Raw genomic sequence first — 23,535 nt, 5'->3', positions numbered from 1 at the left:
ACACAGTCAAAGGCTTTGGCATAGTCAATAAAGCAGAAAGAGATGTTTTTCTGGAACTCTGTTGCTTTTTCTATGATCCAGCAGATGTTGGCAATTTGATCTCTGGTTCCTCTGCCTTTTCTCAAACCAGCTTGAACATCAGGAAGTTCATGGTTCACGTATTGCTGAAGCCTGGCTTGGAGATACTTAATTTTATATTTGATGTTGATGAATGTATACATTTCTATATTAATTAGGCCAACAAACTTCACCATTAAATACCAGGTATAATTTAATATTGAATATTTCCCAGTTCCTGTGAACCTGAAATTCACTTAACTTAATTTCTCTTGAAATTAGAATTTTCTGATTTGTAGGCGCTTACTTTTCTTTAGGCCAATTAAATTAGAGCTCACTTACAAATTAAACTTCATTAGAATTACAAAGACAGACACATTCTGAGCCATACATTCAGACACAGCAAGAGATATAGCCTCGCTTTCTCAGCTTAGTCATGAATCAGGTATCTCAATATGAAACTCACCAGTATGTAAGAAGTATTTTTAAAGGCTTCATTCCCTGTCTTTCTTTCTTCAGTTTCACGATAAGGTAAGTGGTCCTGGGAGCTCTGATCTCAAGGCAACAGGGATGGAAAATCAGGTTCTCATTAGGACTTATTTCCTCGGGACTCCTGTTTTCAAGCTAAGTTTCTCTACTGGTTGGAATTAAACTGGTTGGGAGTCGGTTCACGTCCAGCTGGCATGGTGTACTCAGCTGGCACAACGGAACGTTCATAAATTTTCGTAGCCACCGCCTTTTCTTTCTTTTAGTGGTTCTGAAAAGTTGGTCAAGCAGTTTAACAAGCGTTAACTGTGTAACTCGGATCAACCTAGACCGTCTTTCTGACCAGCGCAGCTACGTCCTCATCTAACCCTTCTAAAAGGTGGAGTCAAGCAAAGGATGATTGTGGTGATTAGAGAATGATGATTTGGGTGTCAAGCCAGAGTATTTCTTAGAAGGTTTTTTTTTTTTGTTTCTCTCTCTCCTTTGCTGGGCAAAGGCAAACAGCAGGAGGTGGAAGAGTCGGGAAAGAAAGGAAAAAAAGGAGAGACAGCATCTGACCAAGTAATTCAGAGAGAAGATACACGTACAGGGAGTGAGCCAGTGACAGACCGTCAGCAGCCTTTTCGGTTCTGATATAGTTTCAAGAGAAGTTTCTAGATACCCATCATCCATTGTCTGTTTGATCTTGTCGCCAGCTTTTTCTAACTGCAAGAACATAAATTTTGGAATATTAAAGGAAGCCCAATCTGCTTGTTTTAGGTTGGGAATCTCCTTTTAGCATAACTTCCCCAGTCAAGTAGGTGTGCCGCTTGTGTTAACAGAGGCACTGGGTTAGCCTCTTAGCTAACCACACAGGTTTCCTACAGCTGAGCCGCCCTGGTACCTGTTAACCAGCCCTCACCAGTCCTTTTCACGCAGCTGCGTGGGGTGGGGCGTGTATTCTCGGCCAAACCCCACTGAGTACCTTTCCACTGGGTAGGTATCCCCTGGTGTCTTTCAGCCAGACCCCCACCCCAGCATGCCCGCGTGTAGCTGACTCCAGGACAGGGGTCTGTGGACGAGCGGAGGGGGCGCTCTGGCTGCACAGAGAGGAGAGCTGGAGGGGAGGGCCAGGGGAGGCCAGGAGTGCACGGTGGGGGTGCCAGGGAGGGGAAGCAGCAGAGCCCTGCAGCCCCGGGAAGGGGCCCGAGTCAGGGCCAGCCCAGCGCCCTGGGTCCCTGCGTGGCTCTCCCTGCACTGGGCTGCGGACCCTGGCAGTGCCCAGCCTCTTGGGTGTCTGTCTTCTCAGGCTGGGGGAGGGGCACGGAGTGGCCCCCAAGAGGGAGGGGGCAGCGGGCAGCAGGGAGGGTCTTTGTGCTCCAGACGAGGCCCCGGGGCAGGCCGGGCCCCTCCAGTGTGTACGTCCCCAGGACGGATGGGCTCAGGGCAGGAGGATACGGCCAGCGCCACCCTGCTGCCGAGTTACAGACGCTTCCCTCTGTAATGAGGGGCCCCACGCTGTTGACTCACATTCAGGCCACAGCGCACGGGGCTGGTCCCGTCGGAGGGGACGAGCAGTGTTGGGGGTGGTCAGTGCAGACCCGCGCTCTGGGTTCCCGCCACGGAGGGGTGCAGGCCAGCCCCTGTGCCCGGCCGGACCCTCCTGCACCCCGGCCCTGGAGCACACGGCCTCAGCCCTGTGCCCCGTCCAGGGGTGGGGGGCTGCCCTGCCTTGACGGTCCCCGGGGGAGGGGGCCCAGAAGCCCTGGATGGGGACCCCGCCCTGAGGGACAAAGAGGCCGAGGTGACCGTTTCATCTTTATTAGAAAAGCAACCAAAAAGAAAAGGGTCCTCTGCCGCCGTGACCCGGGCAGAGCCCGCGGAGCGTGGACACGGCCGCCCGGGCGGGGAGGGGCACGTTTACAAAGTCGACAGGCCATAAAAAAGGCCCTGCGGAGCTCCAGGGTGGGGCCGGGGCCGGGCCTCAGATATCCATGTAGTCCTCGTCCTCGTCCGTCTCGCTGTCCAGCGAGGACTCCTGGCTCGACGTCTCCAGCACCTCCAGCGCCGGCTGGCACAGGCTCTCCTTCCGCACTGTGGCGGCCGAGTGTGCAGACAGGATGGCCGACTGCGCCGGCCGGGGGGGCAGGGGTCAGCGGCGGCCCAGCCTCAGCCCACCCGCAGCCCCACCCAGGGCCCCCGGACCCGCCGTCACCTTCAGCTTCTGCTTGGTCTCCTCCGAGATGCTGCCTTTGGGCGAGAGCAGGGTCGGGGTGGGCGGTGTGACGGTGATCTCAGGAGGGAACTTGGTGGTGGACGAGGGGATGACCAACTTCGGCATGTTGGGCAGCAGGCGTGACTTGGCCCGGCCAGGCTCAGCCTTGCCTGGGGGGCCCTCAGGGGGCGGGGCACTCCCGCCGCCGGGCGCCTTGGAGCTGGCCGCTGCGGGACAGACCCAAAAGGCTGAGTGCGGTCCGCGGCTTCACAGGCCAGCCCCTGTCCTTTGCACACCTCATCACCCTGCTCCCCTCTGGCTGTGTTAGACCGCAGGGTGCTGGCTCCCAGGCTCCCAGGCCGCTTCCTGTCTCCCTGCCCCCCCGAGGGCCTGGCTCTGGCAGGCAGAAGCGGAGACGGGGGCCCCCAGGAGCAGGGTGTCCACTGGGGGTCCCAGGGTGGAGGGGAGCCCCGAGCCACCTCATCTGCTCTCACGTCCCAGGGCCCGCCCCGGCCCGCGTCCACAGCCGCGTGCGCCCAGGAGCCGTGGGCTGGCTGGTGTCCACGCCCATCCACCGCCCTGCTGCTTTAAAAGGAGAGGGAGCAGCCCTGCGGTCCCGAGAAGAGTTTGAGAGAGGCCCCGCCCCGTGGAGTCCCCAGGGGCCTGGCTGCTGAGAACTGGCTCTGATTCAGGCAGGGCCGTGGATGCGATGCCGCGTGCCCTGCCCAGCCTGGCCCCCCGGCTGCCCTCCAGCTCCGTCTGGGCCAGGTGGCTTCGGCTTGGGCTCCGCACCACCCAAACCACTCCCGTCTGCGAGGCGGAGCGTGGGGGAGGGGGCTCGGGCACCCCTGCCTTTCTCATCTACCCCTGCCCTCGCCGTCTCCAGGGCCCTCTGCTGGGACACCCCCGTCACCTGCTGGCCCCGGGGCGGTGCCAGGCCTTACCCTGGCTGCAGGTGGGCTGGGTGCCAGTTCGGGGGGCGGCCTCTGCCGCGGGGCCCTCAGGGGCCGTCTTCACATGCTCGCTGCCCCGCGGCTCCTGGGGCGGGAAGCCCGGGCCCTCTGCACCTCCTGCTGGCTCTTCTGCCCCTGGGGGGACACAGAGCGGCCGTGGGGGACGTGCGCCCCCCCTCAGGACAGGGCCCCCCACCCGGACTGTGCCCGTGACCGTGACCTCCTCCGACACAATGGCCCGGGCGGCGCCAGGCTGTTAGCTGCTCGCCCGGACATGGACACCCAGTGAGCCTGACACCACAGGGCCCCACCCCAGCGCCCAGGAGTGGCTGCTGGACCTGAACGACCCAGCTGAGGACGGAGCGGGCTAAGTGGGCCCTCCTGCTAGGCTACACCTTTCGGACAAGGAGGAGGCTGGGAGTGTGCCCCCAGGCCCCCGGCTGGGACCTCCTGTCCTCCTCCTCTGGACGTTCCTGCCACGGCCGCCACGTCCCCAGGAGCGGGGGTTGCCAGCTGCCGCTCGCCCAGCCCTTGGCTCCAGCCCCTGAACGACGGGCCGGCCCTGCCTCTCGCTCTGATTGCCCGGCTGTTTCTGGGTTCCAGGGCCTAGTCCACACGTGTCAGAGGCAGTCACGACCCCTGGGGCGCCCGGAGCCACCCTGCTGGGCCTCGCAGGGCAGGCGGGGTGGTGGGCACCCTGCGGCCAGGGGCAGGAGCAGGTGGCAGAGCCGTGACACGGGCCTGGGGGCGTCTGCTCTGGGCCCTTCCGCAGTGGCCCCAGGCCCCGTGCTGAGCTGTCCCTGCCAGGCTGGGCACACCCGTCCTCACACAGCTGTCCCAGGGGCCTGGGCAGCGACCCGCGGAGCTGCTCCGTCAGGGGCGGGGGCTTCCTAGCTGACTGCTGCCTCCAGGTGCCGGCCCAGGTGTGTGGAGCCGGCTGCGAAGCCGGCTCCGGAGCCGGCAGGGAGAGGCGCAAGCGTGTGCGCACATCCTGGTCGGCCGGGCTCCCCTGCCCGCCATGGGTGGCGCTTCCCAGGGGCACCTGAGTATGGAAGGAACTGGGGCTTCCTCCTGCCCGCCCCGCATCCCCCAGCCCGTGGCTCGTCTCCGGGGGCGCAGACCACTGAGAGGGCATGTGAATCTGGGGCCTGGACCCTGCACTCTGCTGAGCCTCCGTGGGAGGAGGAACACGGCGGGCAGGGGGTGGAGACGGCACTCGGGGGTCACTGGACAGGAGGCGCCCACATCTCTGTGCAGCGACAGGCCTGCCGTGGGGACCGGGCCCGCTGTGGCCCTGCTGGGCCTGCCCGCTGGGTGGAGGGCACAGACTCACCTGGGCGCAGGGAGGACGTGCTGGGGGCGGCCTCAGGCCTGTGCGGCCGCGGGGGCCCGGGGTCTTTGGCCGGGTCTGGGGTGGAGGCAGTGGCCGATGCAGGCCGAGGCTTGGTGTGGCCGTCACTGGGCCGCGGCGGGGCATCCGCTGGCGTTGATTCAGGGGCTGCGGGGGCTGTGGCCGCGGGGAAGACATTCTCTCGGGTGTCCTTGGGGTGCTTCGGGGTGGTGGGCATCTCCCCTGCCGCCTGGGGGGGCAGAGTGGGGGTGAGGGGGGCACACCCTGCTGACGTCGGGGGCTGCTGGGGGCCCGGGGCCCCGCCTGAGGACGTCCAGGGCACGGCAGAGGAGCCCCAGGCTGGCCGGGACCTGCACCCTGCCATTTCTGGGTGCCAGCTGGGAGGACCGTGCAGCCACGAGCCGGGGCACAGAGGCACCCCAGGCGGCGGCTGCAGCACCGGCCAGGCCTGGAGGGTGACCTCCCGAGGCCACTGGCGGGAAGGGCCTGAGAGCGGGGGTGACTCGGGCTCTGCTGGAGGCGGCTCCCGGGCTCAAGGCTGCGGCCCCAGAGCCCCCCGCACGGCCCTTCGGCCCTCCGGGGCCTCCCGCCCACGGGCACACAGCTCCCTGCTCGTCTGAAGCCCCCCACTTCGGGGGTGACAGCCACAGCTCTGTGCAGGCAGCTGCGAGGTAGGGCGGGGCCCTGCACGGTGCCCAGCGGCCCCGGGCCCACCGTCCTCTCTGAATCGCCGGGCGGGGGATTGCTGGCCTGAGGCTGCAGGAGCTTCAAGCCTCCTGGGGGCACCTGGCACCCGACCCTGACCCCATCTCTCCTGATATCTGCTCCCCAGGAGATGCCCCGTCCCTAGGTCCATGGGTGTGGACGCCCTGCCACTCCAGTGGACCTCTAGCGGGAGGACAGGCGAGACAGGACCTGTCTTCTGAGGGCAGGTGAGAGTGCAGTCCCTGCCCTCCTGCTGCTGGGGGGGGGGGGTGGAGTGGCCAGGCCAGCCCTGGGGACTGAGAGACCACACCGACCCCACGACAGGTGCCCGCCCCTGGACCCGGCGACCAGCCTGTGGCCAGCTCCACCTTCCGGGGTCACCTGAGCTGGCCCTGCCCCAGCCCGGCAGCCCCCCAGCCAGCTGCAGGGGTCTTCCCAGACAAAGGGAGGAGGCTGGACAGAGGCTGGGCCCCGCCTGTGGGCGCCTGCCGGCCCACCCCAGGGCCACCTCCGTGCCAAGGAGCCGCCTCTGCAGGCGAAGCTGCGGGGGTGATGGGACCCTCACGCTGCCCACACTCAGCGCTGGGGTCTGGGCCCCACCCTGGGTCCGTCCCTCAGGGCCCGAGGCTCAGCTGCCTGCCACCCGCCTGCCCTGGGGCCCCCAACCATGGGGACAGTCCCGGCCTGCAGCCTGGGGCCTCGCGCCCTGCACCAGGCGGCTGGCACGGGTGGGGCCACGCTTACCTGCCTCTGGGCGGCGGCCCCGAGGTGGGCCTGACAGAACTTCACGGCCTGCTCCAGGGCGGCCTCCTCGTCCACCTGAGCGAAGACACGCCCGTGGTCAGCAGGCCTCGACGACAGCTCCCGGGACGAGCCCCCCACGCTGCTCCCGGGGGACCCCAGCCCCGCCCCAGGCCCCAGCCCCCAGGACGGCTGCTCCGGGACCAGCTGGCCACGCCGCGTTCACGTCCGTGGCCGCGGGACTTCACCCTCGGGGGCGGAGGCTGAGGGGGTCCTAGGCGACAAGCTGCCCCCTCGACCCCCTGGAATGTGGGTGGTGGGCCGGGCTGAGGGAGCCCAGGGGACAGTGAGGTGGGCGAGAGGCGGAGGGGGGCGGGCCTGGGGGTGGCCCTGGGTGGAGGAGACACCAGCCTGGGGTGGGGAAAGGGCCCGCCCTTGCTCGCAGGAAATCCAGGGCTTATGTTTCCTAGTTTACCAGCAACAACAGAAAAGTCACTGCTGATGCTTGAGAGGGAATGACAGAACAGTTTCGCCAGCGGCGGTACATGTGGACAGGACCCCGGGGTGGGGCGGACCCGACCCGGGAGGGGGGAGGACACAACCCTGGAGGGGGCCGTCAGGGAGCTCACCCTGTGCCCACCTGACACTGCCCAGGGCTCTTCCTGTGGAAAGAACTTATTTTTCTCTAATTAGAGGGAAAATAAAAACCTATGCCTGAGAGACTAAAAAACACAGCAGACAGCAGAAAGAGAGAGGTGGCAGGGCCTCCCCACACCAGGCCTGACGCGGCTTCCGCAAGGCGGTCTCCTCTCCTTTGAGAATAGTTACAGACGTTCAGAACAGTGTTGTCTTTTCCAGTTCACCTTTCCCCAGCTTTCTGGGGGTATAGTTAAGTAAAACTGTAACATGTTTGTAGAGAAGGCAATGGTACCCCACTCTAGTGTTCTTGCCTGGAAAACCCCATGGATGGAGGAGCCTGGTGGGCTGCCGTCTATGCGGCTGCACAGAGTCGGACACGACTGAAGCGACTCAGCAGCAGTAACGTGTGAACTCTCTGGGGTTCAGAGTAGGACACCTCGGGGTGGCCGGGGACGACCGGACGCCCACCCGCGGGGCCTGGTGGGGAATGACCGGACGCCCACCTGCAGGGCCTGCAGGGATTGACTGGACACCCACCCTCGGGGCCTGGTGGAGAATGACCGGACGCCCACCCTCGGGGCCTCTGGGAATGACTGGATGCCCACCCACAGGGCCTGCAGGGATTGACTGGACGCCCACCCTCGGCGCCTGGCGGGGAATGACCGGACGCCCGCCTGTGGGGCACCAAGGATGGCGCCACCAGCAGGGACCGCGGGGCACTGCCTGACGAGCACCCCGGCCTCCGGGGGCCCGCCCGCGGCCACCCACCTGCTTGATGAGCACCGCCTGACGAGCACCCCGAGGCCTCCGGGGCCCGCCCGCGGCCACCCACCTGCTTGAGGAGCATGTAGGTCTCTGACATGACCCTCTCGATGCGGCCCAGGTCGCAGGCCACGCCCTTCTGGCCTTGCTGCCACACGCGGTAGGCGTCCAGCAGGAGCGTCTTGCCGGACTCCGTGTCCTCCAGGAGCTTCCTCTTGCGGCTGGGCCGTGAGGGTGCCTCCTCGGGGTGGGTGCCTGGCCTGGGCCCGGGGGCGGGGGCGGGGGCCTGGGTGGCGGCGGGTGGGGCTGGGGCAGGCGGGCCGGGCGGCCGGGCGCTGATGCTGAGCTCCTCCAGGGACAGCTCGGTGGGCCGGCTCTCGGGGCCCCAGTCCCTTGGGGGGCAGCCTGGCTGCAGGGGTGGCGGCCCCCGCTCAGAGTCCACACCTCGGGTGGTGGCATCCCCTGTGTCCATGGGCTCGGCGGGGCCGGCCCGGGGGCTCTCCTTGTCCTTGCGCTCCCCGGCCTGGTCTGCGCCCTCCCCCGCGTCCGTGGCCATGGGCCGGTGGTTGAGGGGGCCTGCTTTGCCCCCTGGCTCGGCACCTGGCCCTGAGCCGTCGGCCAGAGGGGGCTTCTTGGGGTGCGGGAGACCCTCCTTGTCGTCCTCGGGACTGGCCCTGTGGGAGACGTCTGTGGTCATCCTGGCTCCAGGGAAGCCGCAGGCCTTGGGCCCGAGACGTTCCGACCCCTACGAGCAAAGCGATGGTTAGAGGCACAGTCTCTGGTGTTCCCTGCCCCCACACACCGGCTGTGCCCACCGAGGCCACTCCAGTCCTACCCATCTGCCCGCTGATCAGGGCTGGGGCCACAGCACTGCCTGCAGGGGCCCTGGCGGGGGCTCTGCCCCTGAGGAGCAGCTGCCCTGCCCCGCCGGCAGGTGCGCTGGCTGCTGAGACGAGCCCACCCAGGGCCCCCACCAGGGCCCAGCCAGGCTCGCTGGGCAGGGGGCACAGTGGCTGGACAGCCCTGGCTCACGGCCACCCCCATGCTAGGGTGGCGACTGGCCTCCAGGTGCCCAGCCATGAAGAGACGGTGAGCACAGCTCCTGGAGGGGAGCTGGCTGGGTGAGGGCATGGGCTGAGGGTCCCTTGGATGGCGTTGGTGGGCAGGGTGCATACCTCCGTGAGCTCGCTCAGCGTGTCCTCCAGCACCTTCACCGTGAGGATGAAGGCCCGCTGTGCCAGGACCTGGCGGTCAGCATCTCGCAGATACTTCCTGCAGTGTGCGGGGGAGGCCACGCGTCACAGCCACGCAGCAAGGGCGGTCCGTGCCCCTCTGCTCCCAAAGTGTTCCCGGGGCCTCCTTCCGCACACCCAGCACTGCGTGTGTCCCAGGTCCCCGGGGCCGAGGCTCTGAGCCCCAGGGGTGGGGGTGGGCTCGGCCTGCCACTCTTGGCCGTCACCCGGGCCTCTGGCCGACCGCGGCGGGGCTGCACTCACTTGCCCTGGTCCGGGGTGCGCTGCAGCATGGAGGAGACCTTGAGCAGGGTGCCGTGGTCCCGCAGCTGGGCCAGCACCTTGAGCAGCAGCACGACGGAGCGGTTCATGTGCCAGGCGAAGCTGCCCGGCCGGTCGATCTCGTCCACGGGGATCCGCCAGATGCCCTGAGGAGCGGACCGGGCAGGCGTGAGAGGAGGGCCCCGCGGACGGGGCGGAGGACACGCGCACAGCTCTGCGCCCCCTCTTTGGAGAGCTGGCACCGGCTCTCTGCTGACCCAGTCGTCCCCGCAGGGAAGCACGCAGGGTGTGCCCATGCCCAATGGCAGGACCGGAAGACGCCCAGGCCCACGAGGCTCCCTACGGGTGCTGACCACACGGGGGCGGACGGCGCGGGGGGGGGGGGCCTGCTCCTAGTGGGAAACCACCGTGAACCGTGGCAGGTGGGCAGGCCAGGCAAGCCCCAGGCCTGGCCGTCCACAGTGCCCCGTCCAGCAGTGCCTGGAGACTCTCGAGGGCCCCCCAAGAGTGACAGGCCGCTCCCGGGGATGCTGGATGCCGTCTTCCAACACGTCTGCCCAGTGTTCTGGTGCAGCTGGGACCCCTTCCACTTCCCTCCTGGCTGACCCCACTGTCTGCCGGCTGGGTGGGAGCGCCCCCGCAGACCCTGTGCCGTGCTTGGCCCCAGGCAACACCCGGAGCAGAGCCAGCACCCCCAGTGTTGCTCCCATGGCGACCCCCCACCGGCACGGGGGACGTCCCCCCACAGTCAAGGGGGGACGATGGCCAGCACAGCTGAGGGGGTGCAGTGAACAGAAAAAGCTCACGCCTCTGAGCTGCCCCGGGCTGGGTGCTGGACCTTAGGAACTGCGTCTCTGGGGCAGGCTCCCAGGCCGGCCCCACGGCCAGCACCCTGGAGAAACTCCTGCCCAGGAAGGATGGCACCGTGAGCCCCAGTGCTGCCTCCTGTGTGTGGGGCCCACGGTGCCGTGTCCCGGGGAACTGGGCGACTGCCCACGGCACCCCGTCCTGCTCCAGCAGTCCCGGGGCGGGATTGGGGGAAAGCCAGGCTACCCCCCGCCCCGAGCCTTCCAGGCAAGCGAGGAGCTTCACACCCTCAGGGCCGAGTCCTGCACCCTGCAGCCTGGCCACCGGCTCTCAGTGGACACGGGGGGTCCTTCCGGAGAAGGCCGAGTGGCCAGCCCTGCACCGCCTGACAAGCACCATCTGGCCAACGTGGGGCCGGGGTCCCAATGCTGCGTATCCTACTGGCGGGCGCAGCTTCTGCAGCAGCTCAGGGGAGCAGTACCCCTGAGGTGCAACAGCAGGGGCTAGAAGGGCATCGCGGGCAGCCGCGTGAGACCCAGGAAGGGCCCGTGCTCCCCCATCCCTCTGCAGGCATCCTGGTGGTCCCTGCTGCAGTCTGCATGGGGCCAGTGATGGAGACACACTTGGGGTGGGGGGAGAGAGGTGTGTGAGGTGAGCCAGGGCGTGCGCAGACGCTCCGTGGAGGTCACAGCGTCACGGGGGGTGGGGTTGGCCTCCTGCCGCTGCTGCCAGCCCACGGGGTCATCGCAGGCAGTGAGGGCCTCGATGAGGACACTTGCCAGGTGGCACCAAGCAGTCGCCTGCCGCCCACCTGGTCACGTGGTGGCGGTGACTGCCCATCTCGCCCTCCAAGGCTGCCCTCCCCTCTCCCGCTTCCCACACACTGCTCCTCCTAGCGGGGCCTGCCCAGTCTGGGGCGTCACCATCACGACTCTGGGCGCACGGCTTGGCTGGACCTGCTCTCGGTGGTGGCGGGGAGCCGAGGTCAGCAAGGGGCAGGCAGCCTGGAGGCCACAGCCCTGACCCAGCTTTCTGGGGCGGGGGCAGCCCCCCCGGGACAGGCCTGATTCCCCTCCCCTCATACAAAGGCTCTTCCCTACTAACCCCAGGCTGGATAAGGACACGCAAACGGTACGTTAAGACCAGCAACTTTAGAAAGTCAGGAGGTAAAAACAAGTCAGGCAGAGTGCACAGGTCAGGAGGAAAGCAACTACCGCAAGCCCTGGGCAGATTGTGGGGCCTCAGGCGGGCAGGTGGCGAGCAAGCCCACAGGCCCGCCTCCGCCTCCATGGGCTATGCTGAGCTGCGCATCTGGGAAGGATGAGCCTCCCAGGGCGGGGCGGGAGCGCCTCCCACGGGAGCCCCTGAGAGATGGGGAGCCCCCGAGTGACCAGGCACCAGGCGAGGACGCCACGTGTAGGGGGGGAGGGAAGTGGCCATGTCTCGCCTCTCCCGCAGCGGAGGCCCCCGGACCCACCCAGAGAGGGCTGCATGCAGGCCCTGGGGAGGCAGGGGGCACGCTGGGACCAAGGGAAGGGCGTGCGGAGCAGGGCCTGACAGAAGACCCGGATGCGCTTGGGGGCCCAAGGGACAGGCTGGAGCAGGACGGCGGGGAGCCAGACCCCCACCAAGGGTGGCGGTGCTGGTGGGGCTGGAGGCCACGGCTTGGCCCATGTGGGCACTGAGGAGTGGGGGGAGGGGGTTCAGCGGCGGCCTCAGCGTGCCCAGAGCTCGCCCATGTGCCCGGCAGCTCCTCTGCGGGATCTCAGCTGACCCTGCTGCCCACCGCTGAGGCTCCAGGCTGCCGGCGGGCGGATGAGGTCACTGGGACCGACCGCAACCGCCTACTGGATAATTCATGGATCCCCGGATTCTAGGCCTGGTGTAATGCATGTGCTTAGCCGTTCAGTCGTGTCCGATTCTTTGCGACCCCATGGGCTGCAGCCCGCCAGGCTCCTCTGTGGGGATTCTCAAGGCAGGAATACTGGAGTGGGTTGCCATGCCCTCCTCCAGAGGATCTTCCCGACCCAGGGACCGAACCCCGGTCTCCCACATTGCAGGCGGCTTCCTTCCTGTCTCAGCCACCAGGGAAGCCCAAGAATACTGGCGTGGGTCATCTCCTTTCCAAGGAATCTTGCCCACCTAGGAATAAGAAACTGAGGTTTTCCTGCATTGCAGGCGGATTCTTTACCAGCTGAGCTACCAGGGAAGCCCCAGGCGCTTAACACGAGCTCCTGAACCCTCCCTGTAGCCCAGAGCTGGGCACCTTCCTGCTGCCCTTGAGGAAAGTGGGCCGAAGCAGCTGACCACGGACAGGTAGTCCACTCTCAAGGGCTGCTGGGAAGCGAGGCCTGGAGGTGGGTCTCGGGGAGGGGACGGATGGGAGAGGCCCCCCTGGGCATGGGGCACTGCTGAAGCCCACAGCTCAGCCTGAGACCAGCACACCAGGGTCTGAGGAGAGCCTCTTCCTGGAGGGGCCGGGTTCCTCTACCCCCACCCGGGAGTTCCTGGCTGGCTGGCCGGTCCACACCTCCCTAGATGCCTCAGCGTGGGCCACTGAGGAGTGCAGCTCCCTGGGCAGAGGAGGGCGGCCGGAATGGCCTCTCCATGGGGCCCAGGGCCGGCTCTGAGACAGGCAGACGGGAGGCAGCAACCGAGACCTGTCCCGGCCCTCACAGCAGACCCACCAGCTAGGCCACCACTCAGGATCCCAGGCTTCGGGGTCATTCCGGGGCCCCGGGCCCACCTGTTGCCTTCACGGACCCCGTCCTTCAGTCAAGGCCCCTCCACTCCAAGGGTGGAGACAGAGCCTCCCCTGGGAAAGCAGGCGGCCGGGAAACGCCAGGGCAGGAGAGCAGGCCACTTGACACACAGCCCGAGCCGCGCTCAGCCCCGGGGGCCAGGCTCCTCTGCGAGCTCCTCTGCACAGCGAGGCTCAGGCCGTGGGGGACTGAGTGGAGACCTGGACTCGTCCCGTGTCCACACCAGCAGGGACAGTCGGAGTATGTAACCAACTGTGCGCAAGGTGGCCCAGGGACCCTGGGGTGGGATTGGGACCGGGGCGCCGGGGCCAGATTCCTGGCCCAGGCTCTGAGCGCCCGCCCTGGACGCTCACAAAGGACCAAGAAGTCAGCGGCGCGGCCTGTGACTTACAGAGAATCGGGGCCGTGGGGAACCAGGCAGCGACACCCAGTCACTTCAGTCTCCGGCCGGGGCGGACAGCGTGTGGGGAAGCCAGGGGCTTCCCCAGCACCCCGAGAGCCTCAGAGGCTTCCTGACCAAGCCCCGGGGCCCCGGTGCGGGCCAGTCCTCCAGCTCAGGCTGCTGGCTCCTCCCACTGGCCCCGCTGCTGCACGCGCGGGATTCGGCTGTGCCCCGGGCACCCGCGCGGCTCTAACAGGTGGGTAGGGGGAGAGGAGCCGCACTGGGAGCACCAAAAAGGCCAAGAAGAGCTCGCCTGGGGCCTGGGGGAGGGAGCGAGGAGGGCGGGGCTGCGGGGCCCAGGGGCCTCGCGTGGAAGAGGCAGGAGCGGGTGGCGGGGCAGACGACCCCTGAGGGCCCACGTCCACTTGGGGCCTCCCAAGCCCAGCCCACCTGAGCAGGGGCTCCAGGGCGGTGTCAAGGGCCCACCCCGCGGCCCCCGAGACTCTGAGCTCTTCTGCGTGTGTCTCGGTCAGTAGGCCTGCTGCTGTCTGCACAGAGGTGACCTTCTGGGGGGCTACCCGGCCGGCCTACAAGACCCTCCAGAACAGGAACGTTCCGGGTCAAGGCCGCACACCCTGCTCCGCGTGCCCTCCACCTTGGGGCAGCTCACGGGTGGCAGGCCTGGGCGGTTTGTGCCCCGGGTGGAGCCCCGCTGGTGTGAGGGGGGCCCCTGGGTCCCCCAGGGCAGCTTGGCTGGGCAACTGCACAGAAAGCCAAGTGCATTCCAGGACCTGGGCAATCACACTGACGGGTCCGACGCTCCCCTGGAGGAGTGGTCTGTGCCGCAGGGAGAGGGGACAAGAGAGGCTGGGCTGAGGAGGAAGTGGGGAGAGAGCCAGGACCCTGGGGAGGGGGTGGTTCAGGAAAGGCCAGGGAGCAAGCCCTGTATCAGGAGCCTCAGCCCGGGGCGGTGGGGTGGGGGGCCAGCCCCCTAGGGCTGGCCTTGTGACCCAGGAGTCCTGAGCAGATGGCGTGGAGGAACGCGGAGTTCTCGTTCTAGTATTTAACTCAGTAACGGAGCCCACGCAAGACTCTCTTACATCATCACAAACTCCCTGTCACTTCAAGTGACCCCAGCACATCACCCCGCAGGGGAGCGCCAACTCCTCCAAGTCCCCTCCAGGGAGGCATCCTCACCCTCATCAGGAAGGAGGCCAGGTAAGAGCTCTTCTCCCTCCCCTGGGACTGGACCCCTCCCACAGAGGCTGAGGCTGCCTGCCCAGAGCTGCGGGGTCCAGGCCAGCCCAGCCCCCAGCCCCCAGCCGGCCCCCTTCCCAGAGCTGCTCAGTCCAAGCTCCCTGTTCAGAGTGCCCGAGGGAGAACCCGCCTCCCCAACAGAGGGATTCCTGCCCCCCCTTGGCAAGGGCGCAGCAGTGACTCAGCGCTCCCAGCAGGAGAGGCCAGCAGAGCCCGCTGCCCCCACTCTGCGCAGCAGGGGCCTAGGGGGAGCCCTCAGCAGTGCCTGGGCGCAGGTGGGTGTCAGGGTAGGAGAGCAGGGGCCTTTCCCCCAGAGAAACATGAAGAATTTGCTTCCAGGACCACCTCGGTGCTGCAGGCCGACCCCGAGCGGTGCCAGGAAGAGGTCAGTCTCTGGACAGTGAGGCTCTGAGGTCAGGAGCCGAGGAGGATACCAGCGCCCTCCAGTGTCCTAGGGAGATACCTGTTACCTGGAACCCATGCAAACCTCCCCAACAGCACGACCACCTGGAGAGGAACAGGCAGGGCTGTGCAAGGCTGCACCCGCTGCCCACAGGGCCAACCCCCCACCATCTCACGCCCTGCTCACAGCTTCCCCGGAGAGACCAGTTCCAGGACCCGTGGCAGAACTCAGCCTACTTCCCGCCCCGCCCCCGGCGTCCACCCCGCCTGTCCCCAACTGGGGGCAGCGGCACAGCTGGGCCGGCCAGCTGGGCACCGCCTCTCCCCTCGCAGGCCGGGCGGCTCCCTCTCCTCTAGGAGCCGCTGCTGGAGTAGGGTGGATGTCCAGCTTGTGGGCTCCTCATCGCCCTGAAGCCCTGCTGAGCCACGGGCCGGGCGCCTCCCTCAGCAGTCAGAGCCACCAGCTGGCTCCAGGCCCTGGGTTAAGGGCGTGCCAGAGCCCGGCTAAGTTGAGCACCCCTGGGGGCAGGAAGTCCTGAGGCCTCCTCTGCAAACCCCTGAGGGCCGCCTCTGGCCGTAGGGTCGCACAGAGGCCGCCAGGGGCGTCCTTGCCCTGGTCCCGGGAGCTCTCCAGGCTGGGCCGAGAAGGGCAAGGGAGTCCCCTCGCCGTCCAGCGGGTAGAGTCCCCCCCGCGCGGGCAGGGGCTGGGGAAGCCTGCCATTTGCCTGCAGCCAGCGCCCGCCCGTTTCCAGGCTCTTCTGCCAGACGAGACGTCGCACAACACGGGGTCCCCAGAACTGCCAGACTGTTCGTCCCCTCCCCCTCCGGGGAGAAGCAGAAATGACAAACAACGAAGTGCGCGGAGGCAGCCCGCCCGGCAACCGCGCCGGGGCCCCGCCCGCGCCCGCCCGCCCACTCGCGGCGGGGCAGCGGCCCGGCCCGCGCGGGGAGTCGGCCGTGCGCTCGCCGGACCCCGGCACCAGCTTCCCGCCCCCGCACGGCAGCTATTTATAGCCGGGGAAGCACCGCGCCGGGCGCCGCTGCCCACCCGCCGGCCGGCTCACCAGCCCCGGGAGCGGCCCGCGCAGCTCCGGGCCCGCGCCGCCCGCCGCGAAGTTGCCGGGTCGGCGGCGGTCGGGCGGCTTTCGCTTTCGGGCGGCTGGCGCAGCGCACACCCCCGAGCCCACTCGCGGCATCCGCCGGCCGGCAGGGCTCGCCTGGGGTTCGCGGGCGGGCTTCTCGCCCGGCCCCCGCCGCCCCCGCGCGCGCGCGCCCGCCCGTCCGCCGCCCACCTGGCGCTGTGCGGGCCCCGGCCGGGGGCAGGGGGCGCCGCGGCCCCGCTGCCTGCCGACTTCCTCCGCCGCGGCGCCCGGGAAACCGCGGCCCGCGGGCTTCCTGCCGCCCGGGCGGGCGGGCGGGCGGGGGTCGGGCGCGCGAGCCGGCCCAGGGGACTGAGCCAAAGCTCCGGAGCGCGGGGAGCCCGCGGGCAGAGGGGCGAGGCGGCCGCGGCCCGCCCCAGGCAAGTTCCTACCCGCCGGCTCCGCCGTGGCATCTGTGCAGGGAGCTAGGGCGGGCGCCGGGCCATGGCGCGGAGGCTCGCTCGGCGGGCCGGGGCGGGGCGGCGGGGCCGGACGGGGCGCGGGCGCTCGCTGCTCGGCCTGGAAGCAGGCCCAGCGGCACGATTGACTTGGCCGGCCAATCCGAGCAGATTCCGGGCCGGGCCCCCGGCGGTACCGGGGGGCATAGCCCTTGCCACGGGAGGCTGTGGGACCGGGCGTCCCAGGCCCAGCGGGGCAGGGACGTCCAGGAGGTGGACGGCAGGGGGACAGGAGCCAGCGGTGCGCCGGGCCAGGCCGTCCACACCCTGCACCGGCGCAGCTGTGTGCCCAGGGCCCCTGGAGTTGTGCCCTGTGCAGGGCAGAGGCCTGGGTGAGTGGGGGCTTGTCCTTGCTGACCCAGTGGGCCGGTGGGAGCTGGAGTGCCGACTCTCCCAGGACCATCCTCCAGCAGGGAGGGCAGGACAGAGGCCACTGCGCCCTGCAGGGGGCTTTCCAGCTGGGAGGGGTGGCTTCTCCAGCGGGGCTGTGAGTCCCAGGAACAGATGAGACTGGGGGGAGCAATGGGGCTGGGCAAGAGGCCCCGCAGGCTCAGGGCCCCTCTGCAGAGCTCCACAGGTGTTCAGGGATGAAGAGTGGGCGTCCCCCCTGGCAGGGCAGCCAAAGCCCCAGGGAGCGCATGGCGCCTTCCCCAGCGGTTTCCTGTGGTGGAGGCACCCCCCAGGCCCTGGTTGCTTCTCCCACCCTGGCTGAGAGGCGCAGCAGCGACGGGGGCAGGGCTGATGGAGAGACGCTGCCCCCAGCCCAGGCTGGGCACCGGCTCCCTCACCATTTCTCCCCCAGCCCAGCACCACCATGACTGACCCGCTCTCCTCTGACCGACACCCAGAGGCCTCAGGGCCGCCTGGCCCATCCTGGTGACAGCCCCCAAGCCAAGCAGCTTCCACTTGTCCTGCCCAGGCTGGCTCCTGCCCACCAGCTTTCCCAGGCTCGCCACGTGCCCCCCGTCCAAACAGGCCCAAGGCCAGCCTTCAGCCGGCAGCTTTTGCACTCCCGGGCCACCCTGTGTCCAGGGCCTCAGCAGCAGTCTGGCAGCCCCCTGGAGGATCAGGACTCCGCCTGGCATTGGAAGGACCTGGGCTGGGCTCCCAGAGACCACAGAGAGACCGCAGACCTGCAGGGAGACTGGCCACCTCAAGACTGTGCCCACGGCGCTGGGTCTCAGGCCAGGAGAGCCTGGGCCGCGTGTCCTCAGGTCGCAACAGCCACGCCTTGTCCACACTCGTTTTGTCACCTGCCGGGAGCTCAGGCCACCAGCTGTCCTCGTGCGGCCCCACCTGGCCATCCCTGTTCGCTCTCTGCTCCCCACCACCTCTTGGGTGAAGCACGTGCGCCCCTGTGGGGGCTGGGAGCCCAGAGGTGGCCACCAAAAGCCAGACGGAGCCACAGGAGGTGAGACTGAACGACTCTGGCCTGTCTGCGTGAGTAACCCTGACGGGGCAGACAGAAGCCTGGAGAGGATCAGAGGCAAAGTCCAGGAGTCTCCAGGTGTCTGTGTCAGATGAGCAGCAGAGAATGGACAGAGGCCTTGGGGTGGAGACGTCATCTGTGTGCGAATGGAAAGGAAGACCCCAAGGCCAAGAGGCGTGTGGCGGCCTGGGGTGTGGAACCCAGACAAACACGGGCAAGCCCCAGGCCTGCGCCCGGCGGGGCACATAGCAGGCCTGCGCGCACCTCTCTGGGCCCCTCGTGCTTGCTGGGCAGCGCAGGCCTCTCCAGTGGCCACCCCCTCCTGGAAACACACACCTATGCTTCGCCACACACGCCTGAGGCCCGCGGCCCCAGACTCAGGGCTGGCTGCTGCCCAGGCGCCCCGGCCGTGCTGACCACAGGGACCACGTGGCCCAGGGGCCCGGCGCAGCCACCCCGTAGGACCTGAGCCGACACAGGCCTGCAGACTGCTCCCGGTTCCTCCCTGCGGGCCGTTAACCCAGCCCTTTCCCCCTGACCTGACCCCCGTCTTCCTGGGGCTGAGTCCAGTGCTGCCCTAGGTGGCAGGAATGCACCTTGGAGCTCACAGCTTGCGCTCTCAGCGCGGGGCCTTCACACCGCCAGCTGGTGTGCAGGCGGGACCTCCCCAATGTGGGGTGCCAGCTCCGACTGTCCTGCACCCGGGCAGCCTCTCTTCTGGGAGCGTGCCAGCCCTCTCCTTCCCCCAGTGGCTGGGAAAGGCACTTGCCTTCCCCCCTGGGCGCACAGACCCCAGCTGCTGCCCCACCGTGTTCCCACTAGAGCCTCTGGCGCTCGGGAGCAGCCCGGACTGCGCTCTGCAGAGGGTCGCGGGCAGCACCGAATCCAGCTGCTTTGCTTGTCTGACCCATGAGTGAGGACATGGGCGTGAACGGGGGCCTGCCCAGGGAAATGGAGGGCCGTGTGCAAGGACGACCCCGTCCCTGTGGTCTGGTGTGGGATCCACCTCAGCAGACGGCTGTTCCAGCAGCCACACTCAGCTCCACGGGGACAAGCACGCCCACCAGGGCCTGACCCACAAGCCTGCCCGTGGGTGCCAAGGCTGCCGTGGGGAGGCTCAGCCACGGCCACAGCCAGCTCGGCTGACCTGGTGAGTCCAGGACGGGGTGGGGGCCGGAGGGGCTTCAGGAAGAAGGGACAGGCGTCCGGGCTGGGTGCTGATGGCCGAGGACCCCTCACATGGAGGGGGGACGGTCAGGGGGCCCACGTGGGCGGAATGCCAGGGGGCTGGGGGGCAGGCAGCCTGGAGCAAGGGGCTGGCAGGCTTGGAGGTCTCAGTGACCTGGCCAGGGCTCACCAGGGCCTCCGCGGAATGAGAGGGCGCTAGGGCTCGGCTCCTCTGCACCCCCCCACGTCAGGGGCTTGGGAACAAGAGCAGTTGTCTCTGGGGGACTGCTGAGCCACCTGGTTTCATCTCAGGAAGGGCCACATCCTAGAAAAGCCGTGTCTGACACGCACACGGAGAAAACTAGGCCAACTCCTCCACCCGCTGACCCTGGCTCCCAGCGCGGGCCTGCGTGGGCTTGGGGGCGTCTGTGCCTCGGCCCGTGCCTGGTGTCTCTCCTGGATGACTGACACAGGGTCCTCCGCACCGTGGGTGCCAGGGTGGCAGGGATCAAGCACGGACCACAGACACAGCCAGCATCTCCTGCAGAATGGCCGGAGGGGAACAGGCTCGGCTCGCGGAGCCCGGCCCCCCCCAACAGGTGTGCGGCGTCATCCCCGCCCACGGGGGTTCTGGAGCCCAGGGCGCCCCAGCCCACCTGAGGAGGAAATGGAGCCCAGGCCAGTGCTGCTGGGGCCGGGGCTGGGGTGGGGCATGGGACGGAACCCAACCCTGTGCCGGCCTGGAGACAGGCTGGGCCTGCTGGGGAAGCTCCACCTGCTCTGGCGTACCCTCGTTTCCAACTTTCTACGTGTGATCTGGGGTCGACATTTCAGAATTTGTTTTTAATCAACCACATTCCTGCAACATCCTTCCCAACTGGCCCTAAGCCCCCGCACCCCCTCCCATGGGCTTGTGAACTCTGCTACACGAGGTCCCTATCCCAGCTGTGGCTGCCCCCGCCCACGGGGCCTTCCTGCACCCGCTCCTGGACGCGGTGGCCCCAAAACACACATGGTCCTTGATAACGCCCTGAGGTGGGTCTGGGAAGGCCCATTTGCAGACAAGAAGCTGAGTCTAACCAGTGCTGACCAGCTTGTCCAAAACCGTCAGCTGCAGCTGGGGCCAGGTGTGGGGCAGGCCTGGGGCTGGCTGGGGACGAGGACGCGCACGTGTGTGCGTGTGTCCCTGGCCAGGCCAGTGAGGCCTGTGCTCCACCCCCAGGGGCGTGTGGGGGCCGTAGCCTGTCGCCCTGGAAACCAGGCGGGGCCCCCTAGAGCTTGCCGCTCTAGTTTGGATTTCAAACTCAATGCCACTCTCTCAGAACCCACTCGGCCAAACTTTCCAAGTAGGAAAAGTGGAAGGAAAGGGAGCCTGGCACCCGAGCGGGGAAGCCCTGGCTGGCGGGCAGAGGGGTGGCGGGGCGGGGACCCCAGATCTCCCCCGGGTCCAGGCCCCCTCCTCCAGGGAGCGAGTGGCCGGAGCAGGTGGGCCCAGCCCTTCCTGACTCTGGGAGCTGCTGCCCTTTCATGTTTGCCAACGGGTGTGTGAGAAGGCGCTTTTGGAAAAAGGGCTGGAAAACCACTGACCTCATCCAGCTGGCCGGCCTTTGGACATGGGGAAACTGAGCTCAGAGGGGTTGGACCTGGAAGTCAACAGCAGGGTGAACCCACAGGCAGGGCGACGTGCTGGGCCCCCCGCGGGCGCACAGGAGGCCCGAGGTCGGGCCTGGCATGGATGGGGCACCCACAAGCGCAGTGCGTGGACTGAGGTCTCACAGGGCAACCAGCCCGGCAAGGGGGGCGGCCCGCAGGCCCAGCCCTGGTGGCCACCACGCGGGACACTCCTGAGCTCAGGGAACAACAGCGCGTCGGCGCCACACCCTGAGGGATCCGCCTACCCTGCGCCTGGGCTCGCAGGCCACTACCCGCCCACAGGCTGGGCGCTGTGGGGAGGGCCTGGATCTGGAGTGAGCTGGGTGCCCTGTGGGCCCAGAGGATCAAGCAGACTGGCGCAGCCCTGCCTCCCTCCCCCAGGACAGGTCCCTGAGGCACCACCGCCCCAGCCAGGGCCTTGGGGAGCCCCACCAGGTCCTGCTCCCGCGGCCCCAGCAGACACACCCCACCCCCAGCCCTCTCCATCATTGGTCTGAGCAGCTCCAAACCCTGGGCCTCCTCCGGAAGTTGCCCCCCTGCGGTCCTCCAGACAGCGCCTGGCCTGGGGAGGCATCCCAGGGGACGGAGCTGAGCCTGCTACGTGCCTGCCTCAGAAAGCCTCAGCGGGGCCACTGGTCCTGGGAGCCGGCTTCTGACAAAGGACTCGCTGTAGGAAAGGTGTCCCTGCTGGAGACTGCTCTCAGGAAGGTGACAGGGCAAGCTCCTGGCTGCTGGCCTGGGCTGGCCAGAAACTCTGGCGTGGAGGCCGCCCGCAGGACGTGGGCCCCAGGCTGCGTTCCGCACCCCCCCGGTGGGCCGTCACAGTGGGCTCAAGGATGCCAGGGGCTAAAGCCCCCCCGCTGCCTGTTTCTGCCCAAGCATCCTGGCAGGGGGCACTACAGTGAGCCCACACTGGCCTCCAGGGGCCAGGTAAGCATGCAGGTGGGGGCAGCCCACCTGGAGTGGGGTTTCCCAGCCCTGCCGTGCAGAGATCTATGACTGCCGTGCTCCCGTCTGGGCGAGGCCTGGGCAGCCTGTGCACCTGAAGGCCTTAGGCATCTGCTCCAGACCGAACCGGGCTCAGTGCGAAAAGGCCACAAAGTCCGCCAAGCTTGCAGAACCGGGGGCATGGGAAGGAAGGAGACCTCGGCGCAGCTGAGAAATCACAAGTTTGCTAACCTTTTAAAGGCTCTTAAAAACTGGGCCTGTTTTCCCTGGAGAACTTGAAGTGACTCTTTTGTTTACTCTGCTTCTGCAGCCAGCCCATCGATCATTCCAACAACACTAAAAATAACACCGCGGCGGACGGACCGTACTACAGCCCGGGATGGGGTATCCTCGGTTTGAATGCCCCCTTCTCTTGTGTACCCTAGTCCCCTCTGGCCTGACTGGGGTCCTTCACCCCGACGTCAGGACGGTGCTGCTGCGCTCGCGGCCCCCCGCCTCCCTTCCAGCGGCTCAGGGAGTGGTGCAGGCTGTGGGGAGGGACACACCTGCCCCTTGTGGCCGTGTGCCCTCAGGCCCGTGCCCAGGGAAGCCGTGGTCTCCTGCCCAGGCCACGCGTGCCCCTCATCACCAGCGGGCTGACCTCAGTGTGGGGCCAGCACCAGTCTCACCCTCCCGCCAGCCACGCTTCGGCATGAGACAGCGTGAAGCCCCAGTCCCTCCTCCAGCCCGACCGGGAGTGGAGCCCCAGCCTGGGCGCCTCCCCTGCTGGCGCCGCCGTGAGACGGGGCTGCCTGTCCCGCCGTGCGTGGGCCTGGGGCCCCGGGACCTCCCTCAGCCCAGCTGGCCCTGGCCTGGCACGAGTCGGCTCCACACTCAGCGACATGTGCCTCGAGGTGTGGGCAGAGGGACTGGTCACAGCCGGCCAAGCCAAGGGACGCGGACGTGGTGGGCCCAGCCTCGGACAAGCCATGGGCTGCTGCCAGCGGCAGCGTCCTCTCCAGACCGGCCTGGCCCCGGCTCCAGCGGGCGCCAGTGCAGGGGAAGGGGCGGGAACATGCGGCGTGTGCAGAGCAGCGCCTCTTTCCTGGGCTGAGCCTGCAAAGGGCCTGCATTTGGGGCTGCTGTCGGGGGCGGTGCGGTGACTCAGCGGCAGGGGCAGATGCGAGCCTGCGACGCGGGGCTGCCCACCAGCCCCCAGGCGTGGAGCAGGGAGGGGGCACGGGGAGGGCGGCCGAGCTTGCTGTTGTGGCCGGCTCTGGCAGAGACCCCCGGGGCTCTCAAGGGTAGGAGGGGGTCACGTTTGCCCACCAGGGACTGCCGGGGAGCTCCGAGCCCTGGAGGCCACCTTTAGCCAGCACAGTAGCACTCTCCCCGGGGGAGCGGGTGCTGGGCACCGTCTCTGACCTCAGGGGCCCCTGGCTGGGAGCTGGGCCTGGCCCTCCCTAGCACCTGCCTCTGCAGCTGGGCGGGGCTGGCAGACCCTGTCACCCACCACTGGAGGCGGTCAGGATGGGACGGACACCTGCCAAGAAGCGCGGGCAACAGGGACGGAGGGACGCCTCTCCCTGCTCCGCCCGCCTGGCAGCTGCTCCTGCGGGCTCCCGAGCAGGGGTCTTCCTCCCACCAGGGCCTCGGGGAGCACTCGGCTCCAGGGCACAGACTTGTCACGACACAGAGGCGACTCCTGACGACCGTTTCTCCTGTCGGTTTAAGCAGCGTGGAGCTGGGA

General features: G+C 67.6%; 1 protein-coding gene across 2 annotated transcripts in view; it reads right to left on the bottom strand.

The window, feature by feature from the left end:
* Window positions 1-2,327: 2,327 nt before the first annotated feature.
* Window positions 2,328-23,535, bottom strand: part of LOC106503057 (calcineurin-binding protein cabin-1) — a gene marked incomplete at its 5' end in the record, with an annotated part of 48,908 nt that continues 27,700 nt past the window's right edge. For both annotated transcript variants that reach the window (XM_018045030.1, XM_018045031.1), the window contains 8 exon segments: window positions 2,328-2,650; window positions 2,738-2,964; window positions 3,682-3,825; window positions 5,024-5,270; window positions 6,491-6,565; window positions 7,959-8,633; window positions 9,064-9,160; window positions 9,385-9,548. In XM_018045030.1, coding sequence (XP_017900519.1) covers window positions 2,507-2,650; window positions 2,738-2,964; window positions 3,682-3,825; window positions 5,024-5,270; window positions 6,491-6,565; window positions 7,959-8,633; window positions 9,064-9,160; window positions 9,385-9,548 — 1,773 coding nt within the window.

Source organism: Capra hircus, unplaced genomic scaffold (genome assembly GCF_001704415.2).
Source record: "Capra hircus breed San Clemente unplaced genomic scaffold, ASM170441v1, whole genome shotgun sequence".
Classification (NCBI taxonomy): domain Eukaryota; kingdom Metazoa; phylum Chordata; class Mammalia; order Artiodactyla; family Bovidae; genus Capra; species Capra hircus.
This window is presented reverse-complemented; position numbering and strand designations above follow the sequence as displayed.